The sequence below is a fragment of the Mus pahari genome, chromosome 20 (assembly GCF_900095145.1).
Source record: "Mus pahari chromosome 20, PAHARI_EIJ_v1.1, whole genome shotgun sequence".
In the NCBI taxonomy this organism is placed as follows: domain Eukaryota; kingdom Metazoa; phylum Chordata; class Mammalia; order Rodentia; family Muridae; genus Mus; species Mus pahari.
Window position 1 is genome coordinate 22,340,427 of NC_034609.1, and position 20,334 is coordinate 22,360,760.

General features: G+C 34.1%; 1 protein-coding gene across 1 annotated transcript; it reads left to right on the top strand.

The window, feature by feature from the left end:
- Nucleotides 1-8,591: 8,591 nt before the first annotated feature.
- On the top strand, nucleotides 8,592-9,152 carry LOC110337654 (60S ribosomal protein L24). The gene has a single exon (XM_021220688.2). It carries the CDS (start codon nucleotides 8,631-8,633, stop codon nucleotides 9,102-9,104), a length of 474 nt encoding a protein of 157 aa, XP_021076347.1. The 5' UTR covers nucleotides 8,592-8,630; the 3' UTR covers nucleotides 9,105-9,152.
- Nucleotides 9,153-20,334: the final 11,182 nt, after the last annotated feature.

Below are 20,334 nucleotides of genomic sequence, written 5' to 3' on the forward strand. Positions count from 1 at the left end.
AGAAGAAGAAGAAGAAGAAGAAGAAGAAGAAGAAGAAGAGAAGAGAAGAGAAGAGAAGAGAAGAGAAGAGAAGAGAAGAGAAGAGAAGAGAAGAGAAGAGAAGTAGAAGAGTAGAGGAGTAGAGCATAATTCAATTTTTTTAACTCTCAGATTTTCACCTAGGAAGTGGAGTTGGGTAGACTATCTCACAGTTATTTTTCCATGGTCAATTAACTATATTTTAAAAACTGATTTCACAATGCAGAGTTTATTTTCTAGCTTACTATATTGAAAACAGGAACCAGATATAACATAAGATGTAATTTTTTTGTTTTAGAAAAAAAAGGTCAACTTTACCTCTACCTATATAAAACCTTTGATGAATAATAGTATCCTTATTTTTCTATGGTTGCTCTCTGTCATTTCTTAAAGTGTCCATTGATGAATTCATGCTTCTGATTTTGCTTTTCAAATAAACAAGTAGTGATATGGAATGTACACAGCCACATAAAAAACAGCCATAGGTTTAAAGGCAATTAAATACATGCATTCTGCATTAGAAACTGAGCCCATTATATCTTCTAAAGTAACCTTCTTTTCCTCCTGGACCTTTTTAGATTTCAGAGTCAGAATGCAAACATTGATGTTTAAAGCCTTTTCAAACATATACTACCAATTAACACAGGAAAGCAGTAGATAATTGATTGATTGTTGACCTTTGAGAACTAATTTAGGGAATAAATATGGCTGCCGATTAAAGGATCAAATCCAAATGCAGCACTAGGAAGCAAGATCTTACAATGCTGTATTATGGTAAAGATAAAAAATAAAATCATACCAGTAATTACAGAGAAAAGGGATCTTTAAAAGAGTTCTTGGAGGATTTGGAGACTGTCTTGTCTATTTTCTTTGCTTCGTAGTTAGGGTAAATGATTCATAAACCAGAGAAATGTCATGTCACAAATCACATTAGTATTTTTTTTCTGAGATTTAGGTCCTAAATTAACACAGAACAAAAATTGATAAAAAGTACTCTTTAGAAAAAAAAAAAACTTCAGTTCAATTTATTGAACATTTAAGTACCAAACAAATGGAAGACTGATAGCATGGAAAGGGTTCCTGTAAGGAAGACATATTTCTTTAAGATATTATGCTGAGTATTTAACAAGTCAGCCAATAATTACTGAATTACAGATAGCTAGTCTTTTACCTAAAAAATTAATTTAGGGAAAAATATGATCATTCAGGACAAACCAGGAATGACATATAATTTAAAACAAAGCAATCACAAAGTGCCTCTGAGGTTAGAATTCATCATGTGAAATCAAGAGTTATAGGACAAGGTTGAAAATACCAAACATCAAAGTTAAATGATAGAAATATACACAGCATATAATAGCCACAAAATTCTTAGCTCTTGATATCATCCATGCCAAGAAGAGAGGGGCTGATGAGTAAAATGTCAAGCAAATTTGTAATCCCTGGGGGTTCACAGCATGGGCAAAATATCTGCCATGAATACTGTAGAGCTGATTTGATTCCCGGAACTCAATGTGATGGGAGGAGAGAGTTATCTCCCGAGCTCCACATTTGAATCACTGTTTATGCACAAACCCTCTTCCTACAATAAAGGAGGTAACTAAAAAAGGATACCATATGCCATGTTCATTCTATCTGTGTATATTTGCATGTCAGCAAGCCTGTTTTTATTCTATTTTGCTACTAACAATACTCATTTCTACTCTATTTCATAGAATGATACCTTTTAATTCTAATTTACAATGATTCAGAAATGGTGTAGGGAGGTCATCAACTTCTAATACAGACTGTAGCACAGAAATATGAGAGAAGTTTTGAAATACACAGAAGCCATTTATGGTCGTCATGAGTGATCCACACTAAGCCCCACCCTCCTGTCCAGATTCATTATCTACCACACCCATATCTGTCCTTTGTTCTAATCACAGTGTTTATTCAGTTCCATATACTTTGTCTCTATGTTTCATTCATGCAAGTCCTCCAATAAGAAAGGTCACTCTACTAATTTACTTCCCTCTACTCAGCTCAGTTACAACTTTTTCTATTCCCCGTGGTAGCAATGCACTGATTTCTCTACTTTGTAATAATATATTTTTTAATCTTCCTCATATTCTAGCTTCGCATGAACCTGTTGGCCTTCTCCGGCTACGGATTCCTTTGGCATAGTCTGTGATATATTTCACAGTGTTTGACCTACCATACAGATCTAATACATATTTACTGCCTTTACTTAGCTAAACAACCTTCAAATAGATATCCCTCTGTAGAATAAATAGAAAAATAGAGAATTTGACAATACTTATCCCGAAAAGCTCTTTGCACCAAGGATGCTGACCTAATTTTGAGTACAAATCAGTAAAAGTCATAGCTTAGTTTATCATTCTTACACTTCTAGAATTACTGAACATTTACGTGCTTCTGCAGAAAACGTGTTTTTTAACGTTTAAGTAAAATGTTTCTCTCACATTATGTTAAACAGAAACATTTGAAGCCAAATATGATATAAAATAATAACTTCCATTTAATTAAAGAGTATTTTAAAAAATCTCTGATTGTTAAATGAAGATATGTTTTTCTCTTTCTCTGTTAAATAATATTTTGTCCTTGTAACTTTTTTTTCTGTGAGGCATTAGCTTTCTGCACTTGTCTCTTATCAAAGTAGACAAACCTTTCAACTTAATTGAATATGAAAAGCACAGTGATTGAACTGACTTACCAAAATGTGTGAGGTAGCTTTAAAACTATGAACAATGTGAATGAGATTGGCATACCAGCTTACTTATATCAGTAGGAGAACAGGTATAATGAAAGGACAGCTTAATTAAAGATAGTCAGTAAAGATGAGATTATATACACAATGAAATTTAGAATAATAAATATAACATTTTCAGATTAAATATATACCATCATATATATGAATATTAATATTCAATAGTAAAGTATTCATTAGAAATTCTCTTGGTACAGATACATCATGTGTAAACTCATAATCTTAAAACTGTATATAAATAAAGATAAAGCAGTTTAAGGGGAGTAAAAAAGAAAGCAACCCGTAAGCATGAAGCTGAGATTCATGTATGGTATCACATGGTGACTTTACCTAAGTCCTTTCAAATGACTAGGCCTTTAGCTTGCTCTATAACTAAATCAAATGTCTTTCTAATCCACGTGTCTCTGTTGTCTATTATGTCTTAGTGAATTATCTTGGAAATTAAAGAATAGCCATAGCCTACGGAGCAACGGAAGTCTTTCATTGTGCCAGGATTCTTAAAATATACACATAACATATGCATGTCTCATTTATCTGTCTGTCTGTCTGTCTGTCTAAACATTTTTTTATATTTGAGAGAATAACAGAATTGCATCATTTTCTACTCTCTCTCCTTACTATAAATTCCTCTACATACACCTGCTTCCTGTTTTAAAATTCATGGCCTCCTTGATTATAATTTATTATGCGATTCAATATATAAATAAAACTATATGTAATTATGTATAAATACATAGTTGTGTATAAATATACACATATATTCAATACATACAAATATATATTTAATATATAAATGTATAACTATATATTCTATATATTTTAAAAAATATAAAAAACATTTTTAAGACTAGCTCAACCAGGGAAAAAGCATGCCTGGTACTGAAGACCAAGTTAGGTAGTACAAGCTGATGAAGTTGAAGATCCATTTGAGTTGAAACTACAAATATTGTTCTACTAAACCAACAGAATCTCTAACTCCATTTCATTCAGACATACACAGACACAATATGTAGATATGCATATCACACACACACACACACACACACACACACACACACACACACACACATATCCTTCTCAGTCTAATATTTTCCTTCTGGGATGAAAGGGGCAAAGAATTCCTGACAACTCTGTTTTTGATAGGCTATGATTTTTATGATTTTTTCTGTAATAATCTAAATATATTGCAAAGTGAACTTTCCTTGAGTTAAAGATGTAGTCCTCCCTAGAGAATAGCACACCAATCAGTTTTTGTTTTGTTTTGTTTTGTTTTGTTTTGTTTTTGTTTTTTTGAGACAGGGTTTCTCTGTATAGCCCTGGCTGACCTGGAATTCACTTTGTAGACCAGGCTTGCCTCAGAAATCTGCCTACCTCTGCTTCCTGAGTGCTTGGATTGAAGGTGTGCGCCACCACACCTGGTTTCTAATACCAATTGGAGATCACCAAAATGTTTATATTCAAGTAACATTATAGGGATCAAACACATTTCATGTCGATATTTAGGAATGCTCTGAAACTCTCTCTCTTTTTCTCTCTTTTCCTGATTCTGTCTCTGTCTCTCCTACCTCTATCAAACACACAACAACAACAACAACAACAATTAAAAAGAAACTATATATCTTAAAACAATCCGTTGAGTGGATAAATGGAAAGGATTAGAGAGAGGGAAGGAACAAGAGGAAACATAATTTCATTATAATATCAAAACATTTTTAAGAATTTTATAAAGAAGTAAATATTTCAATTTGACCTATAATTTATGATTTCTTACTTTTTCTTCATTTGCCTATCTATGAAACCTTTACCTAAATAATAATAAGTACCATTAAAACTTTACTCCTGTTGTTATCCAGAACTGACCTTTTATTAATTGCATATATGTTAGTGTGCCTGCATGTTGAGACTAATTCTCAACATCAGGAATCTTCTATTGTTCTGTCATTGGCGGCAGGGTCTTTCAATCAAATCCAGAACACACAAATACAGCTAACTTGCCTCTCCACTTTGTTTGGTAGATCAGTTCTTTTCTGTCCAGGGTTGAAATTTAAAGCATCCAGTACCTCCACCCAGCATTTATGTATGTTCTATTCATCTGAACTTTGGATTCTTGCTCACATAATAAATGCTATAACTGTGGATCTATTTCCCCAGCTTCCCAGCACCAATATAGCATATTATGAATGGTCATAATTAATATATTTTTATGGATACTAATACTTGCTTTACAATTTTTTGAAACATTATTGGTTTTTGCTAATTTACTTTGATGTCTTTCTCAAAAATATTTTAACTTATAATATCACACCTCTCTTTGCTTTTTATTCTGTTGGTGTGACTCTTATGTGTAACTTAACAAAACAGAACTGTATAGATTACTGTTTGTGGTGTTTGAATATGCTTGCACCATGAGAAATGGCACTATTAGGAGGTATGGCCTTGTTGGAATAGGTGTGGCCTTGTGGGAGGAAGTGTATCACTGTATAGGAAGTTTAGCACTCCTAATGCTCAAGATCCACCCAGGATGGCACACACCCTCCTGACTGCTGCCTACAGAAGCCAGTCTCATGTTGCTGCCTTTGGATAAAGGCATAGGACTGCCAGCAACGCCAGCAACATGTCTGCCTGCAGACAGCCATGCTTTCTGCCATGATGATAATGGACTGGGCCTCCGAAATTTTAAGCAAGCCCCAACTAGATGTTTTCTTTTATGAGATTTGTCTTGGTCATGGTGTCTCTTAAAAGCAATAAAACACTAAAACACTGTTGCTTCCTAAATCCTGAGGTTGGCTAGTGAATATCTTCACACTTCTCTATTCATTTTCAAGATTTCATTGACTGCCCATTTTCTTGTCTAATCCTGAATAGTAATGCCATAAAAATAAATATTTACGTTTCCTTAGAAACAGAAATCTAAGAATGGTGTCAGCAGACTTTACTTAAGGTCACAAAACTGATACCAAGAAGTCTATGAGGATTACGGTATTATCAAGAGGCTATAATCACCCTGTTTCTCTCAAATTCTCCCATTTCTTCCTTTGAAAGGATCCCTTGACAAGCTCAGGGAAACCAAGTATAATGTGTCAAATTATGTGTCTTTTCATTCTCAACATTCAGTAATAAGTCTTGATTACATCCTTAAAAACTTTTCTCTGTCAGATAATATAATAGATAAAAATGAATGTAGTCTAGAATCATCACGGTCCAGAACAAATTCAAAGTTTGAAATTAATGAAAGCCATAAAAAGGTACAACTTTCAGAGTCATTTTTAAAGTCTGTTACAGTAATTATATATATTTATTTTACAATGAATTTTATTTCTTTGAAAAATTAGAAACATATTGATGTTGTCAAGTTTGTTCAACCTGTAGAGCAGTAGAAATATAATTTTCTACAAAGGATGTTTTCAACTTATCTCATATGTACATGTGTCTTAAAGGTATATATATATATATATATATATATATATATATATATATATATGATATTTATGTATATTTTACTATATATACACATTTGTATATATGTGTAGTAGTTTTCACTATTGAATATTTATCTGCTTTGTCAAATTTGGTTTCATTTTGGTGAGTTTTCCAAGCTGGCAATCATTTTTAAACAAACCTTCACTTTTAACACATTTTTAGATCATAATAACTGCTGTAGTAGAAACAGCTAACATTATTGAGAAATCCTGTGCTTATATGTGATCCATTCTGAACAGTGCATTGCCTTTAGTTCAGTTTAGTGGTCTTTTATTTCCTTGATAATCTAGTTTTCTTTTCTTTTCTCTTCTCTTCTCTTCTCTTCTCTTCTCTTCTCTTCTCTTCTCTTCTCTCCTCTCCTCTCCTCTTCTCTTCTCTTCTCTTCTCTTCTCTTCTTTCCTTTGTTTTGTTTTGTTTTGTTTTTGAGACAGGGTTTCTTTGTGTAGCCCTGGCTGTCCTGGCACTCACAAATCCACCTGCCTCTGCCTCCCAAGTGCTGGGATTAAAGGTGCACCACCACCGCCTGGCTGAGTTTTTTTTTTCTTAATAATGTAGTAAGTCAACAAAAGTCATTAGAGTTGATTTCTGAACACACACACACACACACACACACACACATGTATATTTTTTACAAGGTTTCTCTTTTGATATTTAATAAGGTACATACTAATATGATCTCTTTATGAGAACTGGGGCCAGATAAGACTTAGAAGTGGAGGGTGTGTGTGTGTGTGTGTGTGTGTGTGTGTGGGCGCTCGTGCGTGTGCGCGCACGCACATGCGCATGCATGTGTATGTATGTGAATGTGGTGGTAATGTAGTAGTGAAACTTTCCAAATTAATATTTAGTGGGCTAGAATTAGATTATATTTAATTAGGTTCCTATTATCAGTAGAGCTATCTAAGATAGCTACCTATATTAATAGAGTGGATGGATAATACAAATTATTAAGCAGAATTCTGTAGGCTATAAGCAGATATTGAAACACAAAAATTTTCCATAAAAAGGGAATAGAGATAAGCCATATATTAAAACCATCAAGACTATCAGTTCAGATTCAATTTAAGACATTTTACTATTCACATAGCTGATCAGACACAAAGATCTGTCTCTTGATGACATGAATTGTGTTAATTTAAGCCTACACCTCTGAAGTGCTTGAAATTAAGTGAAAGTTACCATCAGAGAGAAAATGCACATGTCCAGCAGAACTGAGTAGAAATAACTCAGCTTTTCTTTTCTTTTCTTCCTCCTATAGAACACACACACAAGCATATATATATAATATATGTCAAAAATACATTTCAACATGTAGTAACACTACAAAACATAACAGATTGTAGTTGTTATCAACAATGTCGATAATAAAGTAAAAGCAAAATGAATATTACAGAGAATTCAAAGTTAAAATCAAATGGAGAGCAAGTTCAATATTCTTAATCACTGCATAAATGGCTTCAAGGCAAGATCATGGTAAATCAGAAGACAGAGTTAATGTCAAAAGCTTGCAAACCAACTCTGAAAAACTATACTTGAAGCCATCCCACTAAAATCAGGGACAAGACTAAGATGCCATTTCTATCCATATCTGTTCAATATAGTGCTAGCTAGAACAATAAGAGAGCAAAAAGAGATCAAGCAGATAAAAATTTGCAAAGAAGAAATAAAGGTATCACTATTTGCAGAAGATATGATAGTATACATAAGTGACCCCAAATATTCTACCAGAACTTCTTCCACTGATCAACAACTTCAGCAAAGTGGTCAAATATATAATTAACTCAAATAAATTAGTAGCCTTTCTTTATACAAATGATAAACAGGCAGAGAAAGAAATTAGGGAAACAACTCCCTTCACAACAGCCACAAGTAATATAAAATACCTTGGGGTAACTGTAACCAAACAAATGAAAGATCTATATGACAATAACTTCAAGTCTCTCAAGAAACTGAGGAAGATCTCAGAAAATGGAGAGAGTTCCCATGGTCATGGACTGGCAGAATTAACATAGTAAACATGACCATCTGACCAAAGGTAATCTATAGATTCAGTGCAATCCCCATCAAAATCCCAAGACAATTCTTCCAACACATGGAAAGAGCAATTCTCAACTTCATCTGGAAAGAGGAAAAAAGAACAGAATAGCCAAAACAATACTTTTTAGATACTTTCTTTATTTACATTTCTAATGCTATCCCCTTTCCTTGTTTCCCCTTCATAAACCCCCTTTTCCCTCCCCCTCCCCCTACTATTGGAATCACCATCTCTGACCCCAAGTTATACTACGGAGCAACAGTGTTAAAAACTCATGGTACGCTTTCTCTTCGCCATCTTTCCCCCGGCAGGCCGACATCTATCACCATGAAGGTCGAGCTGTGCAGTTTCAGCGGGTATAAGATCTACCCGGGACACGGGCGGCGCTACGCCAGGACCGACGGGAAGGTTTTCCAGTTTCTTAATGCAAAATGTGAGTCCGCATTCCTTTCCAAAAGGAATCCTCGGCAGATAAACTGGACTGTTCTCTACAGAAGAAAACACAAGAAAGGGCAGTCGGAAGAAATCCAAAAGAAAAGAACCCGCCGTGCAGTCAAATTCCAACGAGCCATCACTGGTGCGTCTCTTGCTGATATAATGGCCAAGAGGAATCAGAAACCAGAAGTTAGGAAAGCCCAGCGAGAACAGGCTATCAGGGCTGCCAAGGAAGCAAAAAAGGCTAAGCAGGCATCAAAGAAGACAGCAATGGCTGCTGCCAAGGCCCCCACAAAGGCAGCACCTAAACAAAAGATTGTGAAGCCTGTGAAGGTCTCTGCCCCCAGAGTTGGTGGGAAACGCTAATATGGTAGATCAGAGTTTGAAATAAAGATCTGTCTTTAACTCTAAAAACAAACAAACAAAAAAAAAAAACTCATGGTACTGGTACAGAGACAGACATGTTGATCAATGGAATAGCGTTGGAGACACAGAAACAAAATGACACACTTATGGTCACTTGATCTTTAAGAAGTCAAAAATATGCAAGGGAAAAAAGAAAGCATCTTCAATAAATTGTGCTGGTGCAACTGGCTGTCATTTTTTTTTGTAGAAAAATGAAAGTAGACCCATATTTGTCACCTTGCACAAAGCTCAAGACAAAGTGGATCAAAGACCTCAACATAAAACCAGATACACTGAATCTAATAGAAGAGAAAGTGGGAAGGAGCCTTGAACTCATTGAAACAGGAGGAAATTTCCTAAACAGAACTCTAATGGCTCATGCTCTAAGATCAAGAATTGATAAATGGGACCTCATGAAACTGGAAAGCTTCTGTAAGGCAAAGGACATAGTCAATAGGACAAATCAGCAACACACAGATTGGGAAAACAAAACAAAAACAAAAACAAAACAAAACAAACAAACAAACAAAAAACTTCACTGACCCCACATCTGAAAGAGGGCTAATATCCAAAATACATATAATGAACTCAAGAAGTTAACCACCAGAAAACCAAAAAACACAATAAAAAAAAAAGTTGGAGTATAGAACTAAATAGAATATTCACAACAGAGGAATCTTGAATGGATGAAAGTCACCTAAAGAGATGTTCAAAGTTCTTAGTGATCAGAGAAATGCAAAACAAAACAACCTTGAGATTCTACCTTACACCAATCAGAATGGCTAAGATCAAAACCTCAGGTGACAGCACATATTGGTGAGGATGTAGAGAAAGAGGAACACTCCTCCATTGCTGGTGGGATTGCAAACTGGTAAAACCACTCTGGAAATCAATTTGGCGGTTCCTCACAAATTTAGAAGTATATCTACCTGAAGACCCAGCTATACTACTCTTGGGAATATACCCAAAAATGCCCCACTACACCACAGGGGCATGTGTTCCACTATGTTCATAACTTCCTTATTTGTGATAGCCAGAAGTTGAAACAACTCATATATCCCAGGGCAGAAGAATGGATACAGAAAATGTGGTTTACTTACACAATGAAATAATACACAGCTACTAAGAATAAGGACATCCTGAGTTTTGCAGGCAAATGGATGGAACTAGAAAATATTATGGTGAGTGAGATAACTCAGACCCAATAGGACATGCATGGTATGTATTCACTAATAAGTGGGTAGCAGCCAAAAAAATAAGTACAGAATACCCAAGATACAGTCCATAGTACTCAAAAAGATCAACAAGCTAAAGGGCCCACGTGAGGATGCCCCAGTCCCACTTGAGAGAGAGAAGAAAACAATCACAAGGGGAAAGGGAGGGAGGGACTTAGGTGGGAAAGATGATGGGGGGAGGGAGGGGAACATGATCAGGAATTGGGTGGGAGAAATGGACTGAAGTCCTGAGGGCCAGCAGAGAGAATGGAAATAGCCAACCTTGGGAGGTAGAAGGTAGGGGAACCCTATAGAAATTACTAGAGACCTAGGAGGTGAGAGACTTTCAGGACTAAAAGGGAGGAGCCCTAGATGAATGCTCTCAAGTGGAGAGAGGGAACTTGTAGAGCCTACCTCCAGCAGGAAGACAGGACATCAAATGAGGGAGGAGATTGCTGTCCCACAATCAAAAGTATGACGCATAATTGTTCCTGTCTGAAAGAACTGCAGAGGTAGAAATGAAGAAGAGCCTGAGGAAAAGAAGGTCCAGGAACAGGCCCAACGTGGTATCTAGATTATGGGGAGGCCCCAAGGCCTGACACTAGTACTGAGGCTATGGAGTGCTCACAAAAAGTGACCTATTATGACTGCCCTCCTTTTTTTTTTCTTTTTTCCCAGGACAGGGTTTCTCTGTGTAGTCCTGGCTGTCCTGGAACTCACTCTGTAGACCATGCTGGCCTTGAACTCAGAAATCTGCCTGCCTCTGCCTCCTGAGTGCTGGGATTAAAGGCGTGCAGCACCACACCTGGCATGACTGCCCTCTTAAAGACCCGAGGAGCAGCTGAAAAAGATAGATGCAGATATTTGCACCCAACCAATGGACAAACTGACCATTGTACATTGACCCCTGTGGTGGAATTAGGGAAAAGTTGGAAGAAGCTGAGGAGGACAGTGACCCTGTAGGAAGATGAGTAATTTCAGTTAACCTTGACCCCCGGAATCTCTCAGACACTTGACCACCACCCAGGCAGCATATACCAGCTGATCTGAGGTCTCCGACACTTATACAGTAGAGGAATGCTGGGTCTGGGTTCAGTCAGAGAAGGTGTACCTAACCCTCAAGAGACTAGAAGGCCCAGGATATTTAGAGTTCTGGTGGGGTATGGGATGTGGAGTAGAACATCCTTTTGGAGACAGGGGCTAAGGAGGAGGTATGGGATGGGAACACTCAGAGAGTGGATCAGAAGGGGGATAAAATCTAGAGTGTAAAGGAAGACTAAATAAAATTAAAAGAAAAATGTTCCTAGCCAGTGTGAAAACATTCTCTAAGATCCATGCAAGGAAATTGGTGTGTTAATAAATTTTTCCTTAGTTTTTGAAGTCTTAGAGATAGCCATCTGCGTATGAAAATGTTTAAAAAGACCTAAAATAAGTTGCCACAAGTATTTGTTTAGTCCAAACTTACACAGAATAGTGTTATTTCTCTTAATAGTTGCTCGTGAAACTACTTCTCTCATCTGACAGTAACAGGTTATTGTACATTGAGGTTAAACTGATGGGTAGAACAGAAACCAACACATAATCTTTACAGAGATTTCAAATTATCCAAAACATTTTGTGTAGTGCATGTTGATGACTAGCAATACTTTGTTCCTCAACTCAGTTTCTCTCATTAGCTTTATTAAGACAATAATACGACAGGATACATGACATTTACTCTGGTATCTTCTGACTTGTAAACAGTTATTACATGTGCCCTGTACTAAACATTAAGATACTTTTGTTTGTAAAATAAGAATATAGCAGTCAGATGATGTGTCAAATGGATTTGTATCTAAGAGAACGAGTAGGATGTGTAATTAAAAACATAATTCTTTCTGTATGAAGCCTTAATTGTAATGCATACAAATGACATCAATGCAGTGGAAAAGTATAAAAAATAACAGAAAGAGGAAAAGATCATTTTTACTGAAGTAGATTAAGGGTGATTCTCTTAAAAATTGTTTGACCATTCTATATCTTTTCTTTTTAAGAGTTTTAGTTTTCTTTATAAGCATAACCAAGGTCACAAGTATGGTTAAATATCGATGAAATAGAAGTAAGTTAAATTAGTAAATTCCACAGAGCTTGATTTCAGGACAGCACAGACTAGACTCTATTCCATGGACTTCCTGGTTTTCTTCATGTAAAGAAGTATCATTGCATGTAGCTCGGTTGTAGGACTGACCTACTCGCTAAGGGACTCCTTTTCCTACATTAAATAAAACAAAACAAACAAAAAACAAGAAACAACTGATGATTGAAAGGTTATAAAGTTATAAATCTTTTGGTGCAATGTCTGATATAAAGCAAGTAGCAGACTTCTTATTAGGGTAATTACAGTTATGATAAATCCAAAACAAATATATATTGCTGACTGAGATCATAGTAAATGTGTAAATATTGTATTAAAGTTCAGTAACTGAGTCATCAAAACAACTTGTAATGCTTATTATTGAATTTACTGTTAAATTTACAGTGTTGTTAAAAAATTCCATGACATTTACAATGATTATAGTAAGAGGTACTTTCATTTTCTCAACAGGAAAAAAGACAGTTATTGTATTCAGTTTATGTATACACAAGAACAGAAATTCTCAAATCCTTTGAAAGTATTTGAAGACATTTTTCTTAATTTTTGTCTCCTCGAGTAAATTTCAGCAATGTTCATCACTCTATATTTTGTTTGAGAATACATTTTCAAACTACCAACATGTTGTATTCCTGCGAAGACTACACCTGAGATATTGAGGCAGATGCTTGGCTAGGTGCAAGGTATATATATATATATATATATATATATATATATATATATATATATATATATACATATATATAGTAATTAAGGATATATATATCCTTAATTAATATGTATATATGTATATATGTGCATATATAATATATGTGTATGTGTATATATGTGTGTGCATAATATTTGTGTGTATAAAATGAAATATTTGTGAACTCATGTACATAATGAGTTTTATGCACACTAAATTTAAAAAAAAATTCTATCTTTGATCATTGTAACCTGAATAATTCACACAGATAAAATTAAGGCAATTCATGTATTATCATTGGAAGAATAGAAAAAAATTAAAAATATTTACATTCATGTTGAACAAACAATTGAACATGAAAGATTTTAGGGTTTTTTTTAGTTATTTAAGTTGTGGCTTTTAAGAAGAACATGTTTTAAACCAGATGTGGTGGCACAAGCCTTTATTTCTACCACGCAGGAGGCAGAAGCAGGCAGATCTCTGAATTCAAGACCAACCTAATCTACACTGAGAGTTCCACAACAGCCAGGACTGTTAAGCACACACACACACACACACACACACACACACACACACACACACACACACAGACTCTCAAAACCTGAACTATGAAAGAAAGCCTATTATTGCTAATTTAGAGAATTTGTTTAAATGGCCAAATATTAGACTGTTAAAGTTAAAGAAGCCGATAACCATCTTCTATTTTATAACTGCAATGGCGAAACTGCAGGATAGCACGTGGTACCTGGTTCAAATAAAAATTGTTTTTAAGAATAAGTAACACACATGAAGTGTACATGAATTTAAAGAAAAGTATAACGGGAGTATGTAAGCATTTGGAAAGAGAAAAGAGAAGAGAAAATGTAATTAAATTATTGCCTCAAAAATAAAATAAATAAATAAGAAAAACATGAAAAGAATAAGGAATAGTTTTAATTCCACCAATTAATGAATGTGAGAGATATTTTTTATCTTTGGTGTCTTCTTGAATTATTTCCTTCAATGTCTTAAAGTTTTTTAATATATAGACATTTCTCTTAATTAGTGTTATTGAAAGATATCTGTGGCTATTTTGAAAGGGACTGTTTCCCCAATATCTTTCTCAGTCTCCTTGTCAGTAGTATATAAGAAAGCTACTTCATTCTATGTCTTCATTTTACAACTGTCTACAATGCTCAGAGTGTTTCTCAGCAGAGGAAGTTTCACAATGTATTTTTAAAGCATCTGTTTAATATTAAAACATATTAAACCATAAATCAGCAAACAAATATAGTTTGACTTCTTCCTTTCAGATTTTTATTCCCCCTGAAATCCTTTACCTGTCTTATTACTGTAGCTGAGACTTCAACTTCTACATTGAGAAAGCATGGGGAATGTAGATACCCTTGTCTCATTCCCGATTTTAATAGAAAGGTTTTGAGTTTCTTTCTACTGAGTTTGATGTTGGCTGGGTGAACTTACTGAAATTGCCCTTTATTTAGAAATGTTCCTCATACCCCCAGACTCTTTAAGGATAATATCATGAAGTGATGTTGGAATTTATGAAAAGAATTTTCTGTATCTGATGAAATGACTATGTGTTTTTTTTTGTTTTGTTTTGTTTTGTTTTCCAATCTGTTTATGATGTAGATTATATCCATTAATTTACATATTTTGAACCATTACTGAGTCTTTGGGATAAGGTCAACTTGATCATAGTGGATAATTATTTTAATATGTTCTCATATTTAGCTTTCAAGTACTTTATTGAGTTTATTGCATTCATGTTCATAACAATATTTTTCTATAATTTTCTTATTGGGTTGTTATGTTGTTTTGGTATCAGGTTAATAGTGGCTTTATAAAAATAATTAGCAAATGTTATTTCAGTTTCTAGTTTGTGGAATAATTTGAGGAGTATTAGCATTAATTTTTCTTTAATGTTCTGGTATAATCCTGCATGCATTGGATCTTGCTATTTTCATTGTTTTTTTGTGTGTGTGGGGGAGGGTAAGATTTTTAATTACTTATTGACTCCTGATGAGGGAGAGGATGAAAACTTTTATGGCCATGTTGGCAATTAGTGGTTCTGTAGGAAGCTGGGAAGTCATCTTCTTCAAGATACAGTTATACCTCTGTCATACATATACCCACAGGATTTACACCCTACTACAGAGATACTAGCATATGTATATTTACTGCTGTTCTACTCATAGTATCCAGAAATTGGAAAAATATATAACTATCCATTAGATGAAAAGTCAACAATGAAAATATAGTATATTTATACACTGTATTATTTTTCAGTTAAGTAAAAAATAAATTTTTTCAGGTAAATGAATGTGCTTAGAAAAATCATCTTGAGTGAAGTAACCACACACAAAATGACAAATATATGTTGATGTTATCTTTTAACCTACCAAAGTAGTACCATATCCTGAATAAATGGAGAAGTTATGAACCTGTTAAGGGACCAGGGGTTTGGGTAAGAGGATTACCCCAAGAAGAGAAAATAGAATATAGTGTTATGGAGAAACAAAAGGAAAGTGATAATAGGAGGATTAAACTGGGAAGGTTTCAGCAGAAATATAAGGTAGAGAATACGGGGAGGGAAAACCAACACCAAAGGCAATTAAAAAAGAAAAAATCATACTGAAACATACCTCTCTGGAAGTTTCTTAAAATATACACATTGCCCACCTAGACAGCAAATGTCATCAAGTAAAACTTCCAGTGCCAAAAATCGACTACAACTTGAATTTTTTTTTTTTGCCAAAGTACATGGACAAGTCAAGCCAATGCCTAAGTATAAATTTCACCCTACTGAGTAGCAATCATGGTACTATAAGGAACTGAATAATGTTAAAAGAGAAAGGGAATGATCAAATCACACAGGTATAAAGTCTAAGACCTAAAACAGTTATTTACCTGAAAGATATGATTATGGAACCGTGGCACATATGTAATGGGGAAAACCAAGCAATTTTTAGAAAATTGGATTTAAAGGCCACTCTACAAGATGGAACTCATAATATCTAAGCGCTAAAGTGTTCACAAAACTGAGACTATGTCATGAGCCTAGAGACAAAACCAACTACTATTATTATGCAACAATATCATAGCATGAACCTAATAGGTTACAGCTGTACTCTTGAATGAATGTCTTTCACAGCTCAAATCAGTGACACTTTTTCTTGGAGCATACCAGAATAAATAAATATCATCACACCTGAACAAGGAGAAGAAAATAAGTTACTTTATAGCCATCAGGCATAGGTGGGATGTCTTCATCAAACCCTTCCTCTCAAATTCAGGAATCTATCTGGAAGACAAGGTGCAAAGGTTGAAGAGTCAGAGGGCTGGATGACTCCAAGGGAAATGTATTTTCTTGATTCAGCAGGACTGATATACATATGACCCTAAAGAGACTGTGGGTTCATGTGTTTTTTCTTACATCACTGTCACACACAAGAAAAAATAGAGGAAAACAAGAGAAAAATCTCTTGTTAGTCTTTAAGATAGAACCCTTTAAGAGGAAACTGGTTTTGAATGTAACTTATGGACAGAGTGATTCCCTATGATATACAAATATGAAGACTTGGATTCTAGCACTGACTCAAAGAAGTTATTGTTGACGAGCATATACTCACTTGGCCATAGTGCCTGAAACTGTTCATTTGTGATACAACTCATCAGCTGTAATTGATTTCCTCATTTATATACAATGTTTTGGGGTTTCAACAACCATAACTAATATTAGAACCCAAGGATTCAAAGGAGTGATTACAGAAACATCATTCTCCTTGCCTTACAAAATTCGGATTTATGTTTTTTATTTTTATCAAGTCAGTACATGTACATTTCTGGTTCTATATTATCATTTCAGATGTGCAAATATTCACATCCTTCAGTGTTACTCAACACACAGCTCTTTTACTAACAAGAAGCAAAATAATAGTATAATGGTATTCAGGAACTGCTTGTCATTAAATGCATATATTTAACTTTTTAACAAAACAAGTCATAATGAACTGTGACGTGTTCTTAATATGTCAGAAAGTTCAAAAGCATTATTTTTTTTGTGTGTAAAAGATGTACCTGTGACTAAAATAAACATGATCTTTCTTAGATATTGAATAAGATAAGGGAGATCTGCTATGTGGAAACAGAAAAACTTGTACCACTTGCTTTTTGTAATGGGAAATGGAGAGAAGGAAAAGCTAACCTTCAGATACTGTGATAAAATTGTACATGTGCAGAATCTGTTTAGTATGTTCCAGAACAACTTCAGTCATGTGAAATCATGTTTATCTATCAATAAAGTGAAAGTTAAATATATATATATATATATATATATATATATATATATATATAAAGTTATATATATATATATGGCAAAAGAACTCATAAAATATATGTATATGTGAGCGACAGTGAGACAGAGAAAAGAGAGAAATACACACACACGGACACAGAGACAGACAGACAAACAGAAGACAGTCAGAGACACAGAGATGTAACTATTTCAAGTCCTTATTTTACAAAGGTGTTCTTCTTAGGCCGCAAGTAATAAGATTGTGGTAGGAGCCTCACAGAAGCTTTGAGCTGGTTTAAGGTTAACGATGGAAGCAGAAGTATGTTTACTACACCTTCTCCCTTTCTTAAACCTCCATGGACATTTTGTTCTTAGCCCCTTTTTCACCATCATAAAATGATTATGATGACAAGCATGATTTTTTTAAAGTAAGATATAGCTCAACATTACTTAAAAAGAAGAAGAGGGTATTGTTCTGTGTTGTCATACTGAACATTAAGTCAAATATTCTAACTCAGATCTTTTTGACTGTCCTTTCTTTATGAGATGCTGGTACTGTAGCTGCAGTAGACATCGCAATATTGGCAGTCGTTGCCTCTTAAGTATACATATGAAAAGACATATCAAAGACTTTTTAAAAATCCATCTCCACAATACAGACTTTTTAGACAATAATAGTTCTGATGACAAAAGGGTGCCTTTTATCTTCAAGAATTCTCGAATGGAATAAAAATACTGTCATTCATTAGAAACATTTCATACAATTCAACTTATTTTTAAAATTCTTGTACTCTCAAAAGTATTTATGCCAACACTGAAAGGGAAAAAGATCAAAGTATGATATAGACTTTGAAATAACTGAAAATATTATTTGAATAGTAATTTTAAACTGAAAATAATATATTTGTTATATATAATAATTGCAAAATATCTCATAGCAGTTTTCATTTTTTAAAAATCACTACATATTAATCATTATGACATTACTAAAAACAAAGGTTAGTAGGATAAATCAGAAGGTAAAGAAACGTTAGACTGCCAAGTCAAATGACCTGAGTTTGACCCCCCAGATCCCACATGGTTGAAGGTAGAGGACTAATTTCTGCAAGTTGTACTTTAACCTACACACATATGTAGAAAATAAATGAATGTAATTTAAAAATGAAGTCAAAACAAATAATAGGATGTATTACAAAATAAAAATATATTTAGTGTTCCATGGACATAATCTATTTTTATAAATGAAGTTACTTAAAAACATCCATGAAAAATCAGTAATGTTTCTAATGAAATAATAGAAATAACATTTTTAAACAGTCTTTATGACTTCTATAATAAGTTGCTAATAAGGTCATAATTACTATATGTCACTTTATTTTATAAAGATTAAATGTTTCTAAGTTATTAATTCTAAGCTAGTAACATATTTATTATTATATAATTAATAGCAGCATGCTCAAATGTACCTGTCATATATTATTTACTTAGACATGTGAAGTAGAAATTTCTGGTTGTGTCATGTGGTGGGTGCATCATGTGACGTTTGGCTGAAGCTGACTCATGTGATGTTTTGCTGAGCCAAGGCACATGAGAGGGATGCATGATATCTGAAGAGAGTCTAAGTAGGATTCAAAAAACAGTGACTAGACGCTTGCATGTCTTTCTGTGCGATACATCATTGATCTCATGTCTTCGCTGGTCATCACTCCTTTGCGAGATGCACCCCAGAGAGCTCCGGGCATTCTGGCATTCTGGAATTCGTGCCAATTCGATTCAGCAGAGGCTTGGCTGTTTCTGTTGGATCATACTCCCATTGGTGATTCATGATTGGTGACACTTTTGAACTGGACTGTTGGTATCCTGACATTACTGAACTAGGCTGCTGGTATCCTGGCAATGGAGATTGAAATCGCTCCTGAACAACTACTTCTAAACCAGTCAATATTCCTTTGTTCTATTTACCATCTTTTCTCCATTACCTTTGGATGGCAGGCTAGAAATAGGTCCAAAGCATTTAATAACCTTTATTAAAATAGGTTTTGAAAAATCTAAGCCTACAGACATGGTCTGTAATTCTTTTTTATTTTTTGTAATTCTTATCATAACGCATATAAAATCTTGCTAGATTTACTATAAATATTTATATGTCACCATGTAAGAAATGTTAATATCATTTAAATATTTTAGAGATGTAAAGTGAAATAAACAAACTTTTAAATACCTTTATTGGTCACTTATACTGTATTATTTGAAGGCATATATTTCAGTTAATCATTCAATGACTGTCAAATATATAACATTTTTCTATTTTGCCTGTTAGAACAAGAAATTTGATGATTACAGTTTTTACTTGCCATATGTTTTCTATCATTACTAAAATAAATTCAAGTTATTTCTAAGACATATGTAAGTATCTGTTACTGTTAAGGTATTTTGCCTGTTTTCACAGATAAGACCTTTTTTTTTTCCCCTTTATGTGACTAATATTTACACTGACTTTTAGCACTGAGCCACATCCACCATAGTGTGAAACACAGCTGTATTATAAGAAGAAATATCACTGATTTTTTTTAACTACTGAAGAATATCATACTAGATTTAAGTAGTTAATTCTTATTTTTATTCTTATAATTCTCAATTTCTGTTAGTAATCAGCTAATTGGAATTTGGAAAGTTCGACTTATTCATTATGTCCATTAAATTTCTTGCGTAAGGTAGAAATGCAAATGCATTTGTCAGAAGAATTTAAGAGAAAAGTTAAAATTGAGACATGTGGACAAAGAAAGAAGTGACATCAACTTTTCATGTGGACTTTCAACAAGGTTTGGTAGAGTTATTAGAGTCTTTCTCTCAGACTTCAAGTC

Excerpts from the sequence above, each read along its gene's own strand:
- LOC110337654 (XM_021220688.2), top strand. The coding sequence starts at position 8,631 with ATGAAGGTCGAGCTGTGCAGTTTCAGCGGGTATAAGATCTACCCGGGA.